The sequence below is a fragment of the Heterocephalus glaber genome, unplaced genomic scaffold, assembly GCF_053883595.1.
Source record: "Heterocephalus glaber isolate CG9 unplaced genomic scaffold, H.glaber_assembly_v1.0 deba00001687, whole genome shotgun sequence".
Lineage (NCBI taxonomy): Eukaryota > Metazoa > Chordata > Mammalia > Rodentia > Bathyergidae > Heterocephalus > Heterocephalus glaber.
Genome location: NW_028258412.1, coordinates 15,604,466 through 15,617,564, shown reverse-complemented (window position 1 = coordinate 15,617,564; position 13,099 = coordinate 15,604,466). Strand labels below are relative to the sequence as shown.

At 46.7% G+C, this 13,099-nt stretch overlaps 1 protein-coding gene across 4 annotated transcripts in view; it reads right to left on the bottom strand.

Annotated features, from left to right (window-relative positions):
* Positions 1 to 13,099, bottom strand: part of Ksr2 (kinase suppressor of ras 2) — a 430,849-nt gene that overhangs the window by 168,006 nt on the left and 249,744 nt on the right. For all 4 annotated transcript variants that reach the window (XM_087198278.1, XM_004843700.4, XM_087198277.1 and 1 more), the window contains one exon: positions 12,169 to 12,353. In XM_087198278.1, the coding sequence (XP_087054404.1) occupies positions 12,169 to 12,353 (185 nt within the window). The remainder of the gene's footprint in view (positions 1 to 12,168; positions 12,354 to 13,099) is intronic.

The window sequence follows — 13,099 nt, the reverse complement described above, 5'->3', positions numbered from 1 at the left end:
AGCTTGGAGTATCTAAGGGCCACCATGAGTGGGGGGGGGGGCTCCCTGGGAATGAAGCCCACGAGGAGGAAAACAAGGCTATGAGATGGATCAAGAGAAACGACATGTCCTGGTGACACTGAGTTCCTGGATTCAGCCAGGAACTCTGAAGCGCCTGTTCTCTATTGAGGCTTCTTTCAGCACATGGACCAACAAAGTTCCCTATATTTTCTGAAGCCAGTATATGGTGCTTGTGGCTCCATACATGAGGGCTGTGACATCTCCACCTGAGGCCTAAGAAGCAGTTATTGGAAAAGGAAGCTTTTCTCACTCAAAATGAATAGCAAAGAGGCAAAAAATGCACAGGGTGAAAATAGATATGATCACAGCTATATCCTAGGAGCACACAGGTGGCCAGAGGGGAGCACCTGAGGCATGTTAGTGATGATGGAAATCAGCAGGAGAGCTATAGGGATAATTCCAAGGATAGGGAAATACTGAGTTCAATTCTTTGGAAACCTCCTACTATTAGAATTGGCAAAGGATTTCCGATATTACTTAATGTGATGGGGTTTAAAAACATTTTAAAACATTGCCATCATTTAAAGCATTGTGGGATTGTCCACAGAAATCCAGCTATCTGGTTTCTCTTAGAGAAGCTGGATAATCTGGTGACAACTTGTCCCTTTCCCATAGAGTGACAATTGGCTGGAACTGAGTGGTGGCTGCCTTCTTTAGAAGGAGTAGAGGGCCAAGGACTTAGCTCAGTGATTCCGCTCCCTGCCCTACAAGCACAAGGTCCTGAGTTCCATCCCCCATACCAAAAAAGGAGCAGGAGGAGGAGGAGGAGGAGGAGGAGGAGGAGGAGGAGGAGGAGGAGGTATTCTTCAATTTTCCACAATCCTCACCCTTCCCTATTCCACGACTCCAAGTATTCCCTTCATCGCTGTTGCTTCCTACGGTTCCCAGTCAGGATGTACCGAGTAACCACCACGGCCCTAGCGTGAGATATTGGGGTTTTATGTGCTGATTCAAAACCTTCTCATTCAGGACCTATGATGTACCGAGTCAGTAGTGAACAAGGCACAGAAGACATCACCTCTGAAGAACACACAATCTGGTAGAAAAGACAGATCTTAATCCAGTAAAAATTGATCTGCTATGATCTCGACAATAACTCTATGAGGAAGGTAAAATGGTATATCCATTTTACCCATCAGGAAACTGCAGCATGGGGATTTTCTTGTGCTTAGTGAGGAAGGTGCTTTTGTTTAAGATTGTTATGAAAAATATTTAACAACCATTATGGGATGGGCACTGGCTAACCAGAAATACATCTAACCATTCACAACACACACCAAGCCAATTAGGAAACATGCTCAGCCAATTAGAATACAACTCCGACCAACTGAAAAACTTGCTCAGCCAATCAGAACACAAACCCACCAATCAGAATGTACACCCAGCAGACAAAACGCATGCCCAGTTAATCACTCTATCGATGCATAATAGGTGAATGTCTACCTTGCCTATCTGCTATTTTACAGTGCAGGAATAATGAAATCTAGTCCATCTGAAAAGTTTGTACTTTCTACATGGTGATCATACACACTCCAACCATCACAGTCCTATGTATTAGGCTGATGCCACTGACAGGTCAATTTGCCAGATGAAGACCCCAGGGCTCTGCAGTGTTGAACAATCCAACAAGAGCCACAGAGCTAGGGTAGCAGCCCTGGGAGGAAAACATAGATCTCCAAAGTCCCAACCAGAAGGTTTGCCTTTATCCTATATGGCTTCTAACCAGCCAGACCACAAATTCTTTCAGGTCAGGGCCTATAGCATACATTGGACTCCTCCATGATACTCAGCATCATATTTTGCATGTCAGAAATTCAATCAGTGGTTTGATTGAATGCATTCATGCATGGTGAAGGCAGGGTGATGTCCTACAGAAAACACAGCTGACCTGAACCCAGACTCCATACAATAGTATTGGCAGCACAACACTTCAGTAATGCTCCCTCCACAAAAGGCACAGTGCTCAGCGTCCTTTTGTCACAACCTAATAACTACTCCATGAGAAAGATATTGTATGTTCATTTTTAAGGTGGTGAAACTGAGGCTTAGAGATGTTTGGCAATAAATGGTAGCCACACTTACTTGTTTTAGTGTTGTCTATAGATGCCTTGTATTAAAAAGGTGGAGTTGAGTAATTTGTGATGGAGACCAGACGGCTTAAAAACCTGAAAATATTTACTCTCTGGCCCTTAATAGAAAAATGTTGCCAACCCCTATTTCAGAAAGTGAACCCAACAAGATTTGGAAATAATGCATCATGGAAAGGAAGGGATGATGTTCACACCTCGATATTTACTCACTCAACTTGGCAGATAGGCAGGATGGGGCTGTAAGAAGAGGACTAGGTGTTTTGGGGAGGGGAGCAATTTTGATTAAGACAATCCACCCTCACCTCCAACCTACTCTCGTGGGAAAGGGATCTAAGTTACATGCAGAAAGTGCATACATAACTTGGAGTCTGAAGGTACCATGGTCTCTAGTTTGGGCTCTGATGTGTTATGGAACATCCAGCCATAGGCCTCCCCTCTTGGGATATCAGTTTATTCATCCACAAAATGGGGAGGCAGAGGACTGTATAAAGAATATGAGATCCCAGTACACACTGTATAGTTCTACAGTAGGATCAAATTTTCCTGTTGGGAAATCAGTTGAGTCCAAGAATTCCTCACCTGGGGGTGGGAGACAAAGGCAGTGACAACCAGACACAGGTCAGGAAGGTGAGGGATTGGACTGCCCACGCTGACAGTGTGTACCTCACCATGGATCAGAACTTACTCCAATAGAAACAAAAGACCCCCTTGGCTCCTAACACCAACCACTTACCTACCAATTTTAGCTACCACAGTTCCTGGCAGAAGCAATCATAACAAAAGGTCTGAGGTTGTCTGTTGCATGCTGAGCCCAAACTGTTTGTATGAAGGCTAGAATTGCAAAATGTGCAGGCAGCCAAAGGAGAGAAAGTTGATGATAACAACCAGGGATGGCCTCGCATAGAACATACAGACCCACACACGCACGCACAGACACACATCTCACCCACACATGTCAACCCTGCAAACCCCAAACCGTAACACCTTCTAAACACAGGCAGTGTTCCCTGAAGTTCTCTGAACTTCCACCACTTTGCTAATAAGCACCTTGAATGTCAGGAGAGGCCACCATTTTCCAATCATCTTGGCTTCAGAAGCCTTGGGCTGGGCCGGGGATTTAGCTCAGTGGTTCTGCCGCCTACCTTGAAAGCACAAGGTCCCAAGTTTGATCCCTGGTACCAAAAAAAAAAAAAAAAAGCCCGGGTTCAAATCCCAGCCTTATAGCCCTGGGCAAGTCCCTTTTCCTCTCTGCCTCAGTTTCCCCATCTGTAAAGTGAGAGTTGGACTCAGTGATTTCTGAGATCCCTCTTGGCTCTGATATCTATGATTCTCAGAAAGAAATTAAAAAGTGGAAGCCCGGGATCAATTACAACTGACAAACCTGTGGACTTAAATATTGGTTTACAGAGTATTAAGAGATTTATCTTGGGTGGGCAAGGGAGGTAGCTTAGTGGTGGAGCACTTGCATAACATGAGTGAGGCCCTGAGTTCCACCCCCAGAATCATTCAATCAATCAATCAATCAATCAATCAACAAAATTGTCATTGGTTGCTAAGATTTTAAAATTGGGAGAGTTTCTGTCAAGATCTCCAACTTGTGAAAAATCAAAACATCTGTCATCCCAGAGCCGACTGCTCTGCGCGGTCACATCTGCTGGGCTGGACAGTGGCCCTTGTCACTTCTGAGGACCCCGTAAGTAGCCCTGTTCCAGTATTTCTGGTCACCCCGCAACTCTGCGCATGTCCTGAGTTCTCATTATGTTCTGCTTGACCCTGATGCCACCTCTTTTTTATTCTTGTTTGGAAAATGAGGACATCTGCATTGGTTTCCTAGACCGGCTAGAACAAATGACCACAAATGGGTGGCTTCAAACAAGAAATATTTATTCATTCACTGTTCTGGAGGCCACAAGACCAAAATCAAGGTGGCCCTTGACGTTAAAAGTGAAGTTGGCTCCTTCTGGATATCCAGGGAGAATCTATTCCCTGCCTCTCTCTCCCAGCTTCTAGTGGTGGCTGTGGCTGCCCTTGGTGTCCTGGGCTTGTGGCTGCAATTCAGTCTCTGGCTCCATTTTCACAGGGCAGCGTTTCTTCTTATAAAGACATCAGTCACACTAGATTAGAGCCCTCCCTAATGACCTCATCTTAATTTCATTGCACCAGCAAAGACTTTATTTCCAGACAAATGCACATTCACAGGGACTGAGCACTGGGCTGGATATATCTTTGTCGGGGTGGGGGTGGGGTCAGAATTCCCCTAAAAGGCCTTGTGTATCTCATCATGTGGTGGAAATAAAACCACAATAGAGAGGTGGAAACACAGACACATCTTCAACCAAATGACATGTGTCATGTGCATCCTAACACCAAGTCCTCCCATCTAGAATTTACCCTTTTGTGTTAGCTTTCTTGCACTGTGTGAGCAAGTTAAATTGGGAATAACTTCTCTCCCATCACAGAGAAGCACCGGGAAGGGCAGGACCAGACTAATGGCCACCTAGATAGCCACAAATAGGACAGCAGGACACAGAGAGGTTCCAGGCGACCTGCTCCTCCATCGTGGAATCTACAGGACACAATGCCATGTATGCAGACACCCCTCCAAAACTGCACAGCCTAAGCCCCAGGATGGGGAAACCCCAGACAGACCCAGGCTGAGAGAAATTCTACATGGAAGGTGCCCTTCCCCCTAGTCTTCAACGATGTCAAAGAGACGAACAACAAAGCCTCACTGACTTCTAGCTTAACCCAACAGCTCAGTACAATATGTGGTCCTGGACTAAATCATGTACTAGAAGAAAAAATTGCTATAAATTGGGGCAAATGCTGAAATTGAAATATGATTAGAAAGAAGTACTGGCCCAATGGTAAGTTTACTGAATTTTGGAACTTTGTGTGGTTATGTAAGAATGTAAGAGAGGATGCAATGTAGTCTCCAGTGGTTCACAAAATATGAGATAGACGGAAAGAGAAAGGGAGAGGGAGAGAGACACAGAGAGAGCGAGCTAATGTAAGGGAAGGATCTTATATTTCCTGATAAATCTGAGTAAAGAGGGTTACAGAAGTTCTTTGTATTATTCTTGCAACTTTCCTTTAAATCTGAAATTACAGTTTTCCCTCAGTATCTACAAGAGATGGGTTCCAGGGCCACAGTAGATACCAAAATCTGTGGATGCTCAAGTTCTTCCTAGAAAATGGCCCAGTATTTGCACAGAACCTCCACACATCCTCCCATATACTTTAAACCATCCCTAGATGACTCCTAAAACCTAATGTAATACACATGCTGTGTAAATAGTTGTGACACCGTATTGTTTAGAGAATAACGACAAGAAAAAGTCAGTACCTGTTCAGTAGAGATGACCTTTAAAAAATGTTTTTTACCCTTGGTTGAGTGCACAGATGTGGAACCCAGGGATATGCAGGACTGACTAAATTTCAAAGTAAAAAGCTAAAACATCACTGTCATATAGGCCAGTGATTTTGAGGTGCCAGTTTGCAGAATCCTTTGGGGAGGTCTTGTAAAACTGCTTGCTGCGGGCTAGGGATTTAGCTCAGTGGTTCTGGCGCCTGCCTCAGAAGCACAAGGTCCCGAGTTTGATCCCTGGTACCAAAAAAACCCCCCAAAAAACCCTGCTTGCTGGGCCCTTTCCCTGAGCTCTTGATTCAGTAAGTCTTGGGTCAGGCATAAGCGTGAGAATTTGCATTTCTAACAAGCTTACAGATGTGGCTGCTGGTGCTATGCATCTGAGAATCCCTGGCATAAGCTCATTTAAATTGTGGAGGTGACCATCCAAACAAGTGGAGACAGAGACAGTAAAAAGTAGCTGCTTCTGAAAGGACTGAAAGGAGGTAGATGGTGCTAGGGACTGTGCTTTCCCTGAGGGACTTTCCTGTACTGTCCTCTTCCCAGGTGTGTGTGTTTTAATGCCTTTGGGTATTGAAGTCCAGCCAGGACTTCCTGGAACGGAGCAGGTGGTCAGTAGGTGGTACAAACCTGCTGGCGACTGGGTTTCTAAAGTAGGGTTAGGATGCCAGGCAGCATGGGGACCTCCTGCATCTGCTGGGTGTATGGGAGAGAGGAGGTACCAGCTCCAATGAACGTCAGCGCTCCCGCTTGCTGATTCTTGTGGAGCAAGGTCCCTCGGATCACTGCAGTGGGATACATGTTTTTCCCTTGGAGTTATCACCACTGAGCCAGCTCAGACCTAGACTCCTCTAAATCTCTCCCAATTCTGAAACGAGCCTGTGGTCAAAGCGGTAAGGTAAACTTCTGTCAGAATTCATGCGTCTCCTCCCCATCTCTGGCAGGTAATGAACCTTGGCCTCAAGCCTCATTAAACCCCATTATATAATCAGCTCCATCCGGAGCCTCTTTTTATCACCCTCCCAGCGGCCGTCTCCTTGGGAGCATGCCACAGTTCAGCTTCATCACTCTTTATCGCTACCTGCTGCCGCCTCCAGCAACAAATCAGGCTTCCAACTCAGCCTCCAGGTACACATGAGGTCAGGCGCTCAGCAAAGGGTCTGCTCTTCCTGCCTTGTCTCAGGGATCAAGAACAGGAGTTGCTTCGAGGGCCTGGTGAGACCCGATCAAGACGAGGGTTACCATCTTTTACCACGCCTTGTGAAGAACAGTATTTCCTAAGACCAGGAACTCACGTGCAACTCTGGTGCCTTTTGACCAAGACAGGAAAGTCCCAGATCCATTCGGTCACTTGTTTCCCTTGATAGCTGCTGCCCTGAAGAGCTGACCCCCCCATGGGCAGCTCACAAAGAAACATCCAGAATGCTGCAGGTGGTAAAAGTACTACTTCATTCCTCATCAACAACCAATTATGTCTAGCATGAATGAGCTGCAGAAGTTGCCAGTGGCTTGCTTTCTGGTCACTTTCTGCAGCTGCCCAGGCCCCATAGGAATGGCCACCATCTGGGACCATGGATGCTTCGAATACTAACAACAGAGCCCCGGCAGGCTCACAAACGGTAAGCCAGAGTGGGGTCTGCTTGTTAAGCAAGTGCGGCATGTTAACAAGGAGGCGGCCTTTCCAGCAAGGCTGTCCCCCATGACAGGGTCCCCCAAATAGCAGAGGAAACTTGAACAAGTTTAAGTCCCTCCTTGACAAGCAAGCCGAGTACAATTTGCTATTTCACAGTCCAGCATTATTAAACAACGGATTCAGAATGAGTTCAGACTTCACATCTTTCCTGACCTTGGGACCTTGGGCCACTTACTGCAACTCTCCCAGCCCCAATTTCCTCATCTGTAAAATGGAGATAATAATAGTACTGGCAGTTACAGAGGATTGTAAAGCATAAATGAAATCGTAAAAGGAAATTGCTTTGTATGATGCCTGAAACATTGTCAACACACAATAAATACCAATGGCTATTATTATCATCATTTTCAGCATTGTTGCAAGCCACCCCATCTCGTAACATACAATAATAGCCCCCGAACCACCCTTTATTGAGACTCACTGCTCTAAGCTCCAGCCTCCGGGGTGGAAATTTACAGGCATTCCTCATTTTATCCTCACTACATCCTTGTGGGGTGGAAAGCACACTGGGGGGGGGGGGGTTAAATGATTTGCCCAGTGTAGCATTTCTCGCGTTTTCTGCATCCATTTAGTTGCTAGAGACCCGGAGTCACTTCCAGCAAACGGTAATGAACGATGACAGATAACGATCATCTCGTCTGGGTGACACTTTTTCATTCTGAAGCAGCTTTTTTAGGGTTCTCAAAGACAGCTTCACCTCTGTCAGCTGGGACCAGAGATACCCTAAAAAGAGCCACAAGTGCACAGCTGTGACCTCACCTTGCAGAGGTCACCCTTGCTCCAGCAAGTGTCCGTGCAAGGGCACGGGTAGAGAACATCCAACCAGACCCCACCTAAACAGCACAGTGTACCCCAAAGCATCCCAGAATAAATTCCAAAGTCCTTGATTTCTGATGGTTCATGATTGGACTTCAACACTTCTCTGGACTTTACAGTGGTATGCTCCTACAGCCATTCTGTTTTTCATTCTTACTATATTATTCAATAAGTGACACGAGGTATTCAACGATATAGTAAAATAAGCTTTGTGCTCAATGGTTTTGCCCACCTGTAGGCTAATGCAACTTTTCCAAGCATCTTTAAGGTAGGTGAGTCTAAGCTGGGCTGTCCAGTAGGTTTGGTGTATTCAATGCATTTTTAGTTATGGTAACTTCAACTTTTGATGGGTTTATGGGGAACATAACCCCCATCATAAATCAAGGAGTAACTGTCTTGAGCAAGGATGAAGAGATAAGTTTGTGGCTCTCTATTTCTTGGGGAGCAGATTCATTTGTGAGTCTTACAGGCTGAACAGAAGAGTCTGATATCTGGGTTTTGTCCATACCCTACTGAGTCCATATGAAGGGTTGTGGTCCTTGGGGAGCCATGGTTCCCCCGTCAGCAGAGCCTCCTGTCACTCCCACCCTTCCCCTATTTGTCAACCTGGGACCACAGACATAGGGTAAGTCCCAAGGAGATAAAGTCTTCTTTGAGGCCCACAGGAGGTAGCTGCTCCCCCTGAGGCTTGGCCACTGCATGGCCAGATATGCCTGGTGTTGCCTCCTGACATCACCATCGGGGCTAACAGGATGATGTCATTGCCCCTCCTAGAGCAGACCAAAGTCAGAGCTGATGGTGACAAGTGGACAGACAGATACATCCTGAGAAGGATACAGCCCCAGGAGCTCTTGGGCTGGGACAGCAGAAGGGAGATTGGCACTGTACCCCCAAAGCAGGGAGTTTTCTTAACTTCAGAGTGGCACAGGACTGGGAATTAAGACAATGTAGGAGAAGCCAACATCCAGCAGCTATGTTCTTTCCAAAACCAGCCTTCTTAAATGAGTCAAAGGTTTTCCTAGGAAACGTTCAGGGAGTGAACCTAGGAATCACAGAGTATCTCACCTATGGACCATGGAGTCTCTACTGTACATTTGGGGAAACTGAGACCCAGATAAAGAAGCTTGCTGCACTGCTGAGATGGAACACAGTTGCGTCTGGATTCAAAAGCACATGCACAAGACCACACCTTTTGAGGCTCAGTTTCCTGAACTTTAAAACAGGAATAATGACATCTGCCTCAGACTGCTGTGAGTCTGAACTGTGACACTGCAGCTGACATGCCAGGCAGAGACCAGGAGATTCCAACAGAGAGAAGAAACAGGCTGCCTAGTTTCTGCTGTTCCTTAGGAACAATGGAAGTGGGACTGGCCCGTGGGGTACCAGCTAATACTTGGGTTACACACTCATTCTCCCAGTGAGAGCCCAGTGCTATCTTGTTCTTTTCCGGGAGATCAGAACTCTTTCTGGGAGATCTCTTTGCACATAAGAGATGATTGTGCTTGTGGGGCCTCTCCATGCCGGAAGCTGGCTTTTAATGAAGGTCTTTGCTGCTGCCCCCAGGCCACCAGACAAGCCCTTCTCTCAGCTGGAGATAGGACAGGGGCAGAAAAGTTGTGGAGGAAGCAACCCCTTTGGGAAGGGGACCAAAATGTACAGTCTGATTTTTGTTTGTTTGTTTAAAGAAGACAGGAGATGTCTTTGGCCAAAACTAAAGTACAGAGCAGGGCTCAACTCCCTCAAGGAGACCAGGGTGACATTCACTCCTTGGACGGTGGTGCCCGAGGACAGATGGCTGCTGGAGGCAGCCACCCAGCATTCTGCCAAGGTAAATTCCAAGCACACTTAGGCCATAGGGAAGAGGCAAGGGATGGGGTGAATTGTGAGGCACTGAGCCCCAGTAGTGCAGAATTAATCATGGCAGCAGAGCTGGTAAACATTAGTAGGGAAAGTGACTAATAAATAATGTAGTACAGCTACCATTTATTAAACATTTGTGTGTTAATAAATGTGTCTTGTGTTAGGCTGTACCACACCCGGCACCCCTAGCTTAGCTGATCTTCCCAACTACGTATGTGGTTGTGATGGTTAATCTTGATTGTCAACTTGATTGGCATGGGAGACACCTAGCAAATGATCAGTAAAGCACATTTCTGGGTGTGTCTGGGTGGGTTGTGGGGTACAACCTTCCTCTCTGGCTTCTTCCCCTGCTCTCTGCTTCCTGGAAGCCATGGGTTGAGCAGCTTTCCTCCGCCAAGCCCAGACTCCGCCATGATGTTTCTGCCTTGGAGCCAGATGACCATGGACAAAAACTTCTGAAACTGAGCCAAAATAAAACTCTCCTCCTTTAAGCTGTTTAGGTTAGGTATTTGGTCCAAATGATGAAAAAGCTGGTTGATATAATGAGCTATAATTATCCTCATTTTACAGATGAGGAAGTTGGGGCTCAGAGAGGTTTTGGACTCACACGAGGCCAGAGACACACGGCTGGAAAAAGTAGCAGAGTGAGGTGTGAACCCAGGCGTCACACTTCAGGGCCACCCTCCTGGCCTCAACACTGAGATCACCTGGTTGCCACCACACCTGTGATCTGTCATCATCGCGGCTTTGTTTGTCCTCCCCATCCAGCCACACTCCGCTCCTACACAGGGCTACCTCATGGAGCATCTCTGCTCTCTCTGACAGTGATTTCCCTTGATAAGTAAATAAATTGGCCTTCTGTTGTTGACACGCGTGTCATGGGTGCTATTTTAGTTTGCTTGAGTCAGGGCCTGTGTACCCCGAGCACAGAGACAGACCAGGTTCTGGGTCTTCTCCTCACTGATGTCTACGCGGGTCCTTCTGGTCCAGGCCCTCAGCTGACTCTTGCAGCACATGGTCCATACACTATTCACTCTATGAACTGAGCCAAGTTCAGCATTCAGGCCCAGCCTAGCCATCTAGCTGCATGCTGGATATTACATGTGCCTTTTCCCAGGGAAGGAATTCACAGGTTTCGTCACAGTCTCAGTGCTCTGTGGCCTCCCTGAAAAATACTTAAGAACACTTAGGTAAAATGACCAATAACCCCCACATTTAGAGAAAGGCATTCTTGCTGGCTATTGGAGAAATTTTGGCTATCAAATCACGCCCAATGGCTAAGCTTGCTGACTCTCCGTTAGAAAGAACCAGGCTCAAATCTTGGCTCAACTACTCCATAGCCATGGTGACTTTGGGCGAGTTCTCTGCTGTCCCCAAGCCTCAGTCTCCTCAATTGTACAACAGGACTAGTTTATCTGCATAGGTGATAGTTGCAAGAACTAAGGGCGGTTGTGCATGTGGACGATCAGCAGCTATTCTTGCTCTGTAAGCATTTCTTCCCATTTATCAGAGCAGCAACACAACACAAGCACCCTGTGGCTGTATTAAGGGGAAGGGGTTAGTTCCTCTGCAATACAACAGCCTCCTCCCTTTTCCTGAGCAACCAATCAATAAAGTCACTGTCTTGGCTGGAGGACTGGGGGACCTATTCGGGGGGCTCCCCTCTGACCACATCTGTGCCAGTTAAGCAAAACGGGCCTCTGGGCAGAGAAGATGAAAAGCCTTGAAATGAAACATCAGCCCTTGATCACCAGAAACTTCCCTTTCCGCTCTGTAATAACTACTCTGTCTCCAGCAGAAATTCGTGAGAGCAGAATATAAACCACCCCGGGCCACACTCAGCCCGGTTTAAACCCAAATACATCTTTGCGATGTAAAGGTTAGACATGTTGACCCAAGTGAAGAGGAAATACAAAATTTCAGCACAGACGCTTCATTCACAGTGGCCTAGAAAAAAATCCTATAAGTGAGCAGCTGAAAGACGTGGGGAGGAGGGAGAGGAAAGGGTGATGTTTCCTTTAGTGCCTCCAGCAAGCTCGCTTGCTTCTGTCATCCCCTCGCACCTGCAGGCCAAAGAGCAGAACCTGGGGGCTAAGGACAACAGCTGTCAACCTCCCGAGAGCCAATTATACCCGCTTCCAAACCGTGACTGGATCGGGGAGCATTTCACAGGCAGTAAGACAAAGAGGAGAGTTTGCACCTGGCACAGGCCCGGATGGTGCTGAGGAGGCAACGTAGCAGCCACTGCCCCTACCCAGGGCAGCCCGATGGCAGCAACTTACTTGCAGAGAAGTTGGCCTCGCTGTGGACAGGTGGGGTGGAGGGCAGGAAAGGTGCATGTCCCACGAAGAAGGAGCGCAGGGAGCGCTCGGACAGCAGCGGCGAGCGCTGCTGAGAAGGGATGTTCTCACAGCTGCCCACACTGCTGTGGATCTTGAGGTTCAAGGGTTTGCTCTTCTTCTTGGCTCTGAAAGGGGGACAGAAATGGGAGAAAAGGAGAGATATATCCAGATGTGCACAGAATGAGACCCAGCATGAATCTCCCACTGCAGGGTCTACAGCCCACAGGGAGGAACTAGAAGGGCCACAACCTTTTAGGTAAAGAGGTGGTAAGTGGAGGGACTTTGCCTAGTGCCCTCTGCCCCTCTGAAAAGCCCGTGCTACCATGGAGTAAAAGCAAACACAAGTCCCACCCAGTTCCCTGGAAAAACTCTGAAAAAGCTCCAGAAAAGCAGCATCAAGTTCAGCTACTGAAATAATTCAGTCCCTGAAATAAAAATATCAGTTTTTAGGATTCCATTTGAATTTATTTTTTTCCTGACCATCTTTCTTGCAAACAGATAATTAGAAGATGCAGTTCTTTGATTTCCAATAGGACTCTTCACACTGAGAAGCAGATGAGGAGGAAACACTAAAAACAGATTCCAGCCAGGTGCTGATTAACTTTGATCTGAAACTAAGATAGGGCAGTTCCAGAATCTTAAGCAGAAAACATAGACATTTTAAAGCCTTCTCACTTTACCAAACATGAGGATTAATCATGACGTTAATAACAATTCCAACAACAGCTACTATCATTGCTACTTTGATTTCAGCACAGACCAAGACCCAGGGACTGAATTAAAGGCTTTGCATGTGTGATCTCATTCAAACATCACAGCAACTGCTAGGGTTTGGATATGCTAAGTCCGCCAAAGCCTCAAGTGTTAAAGG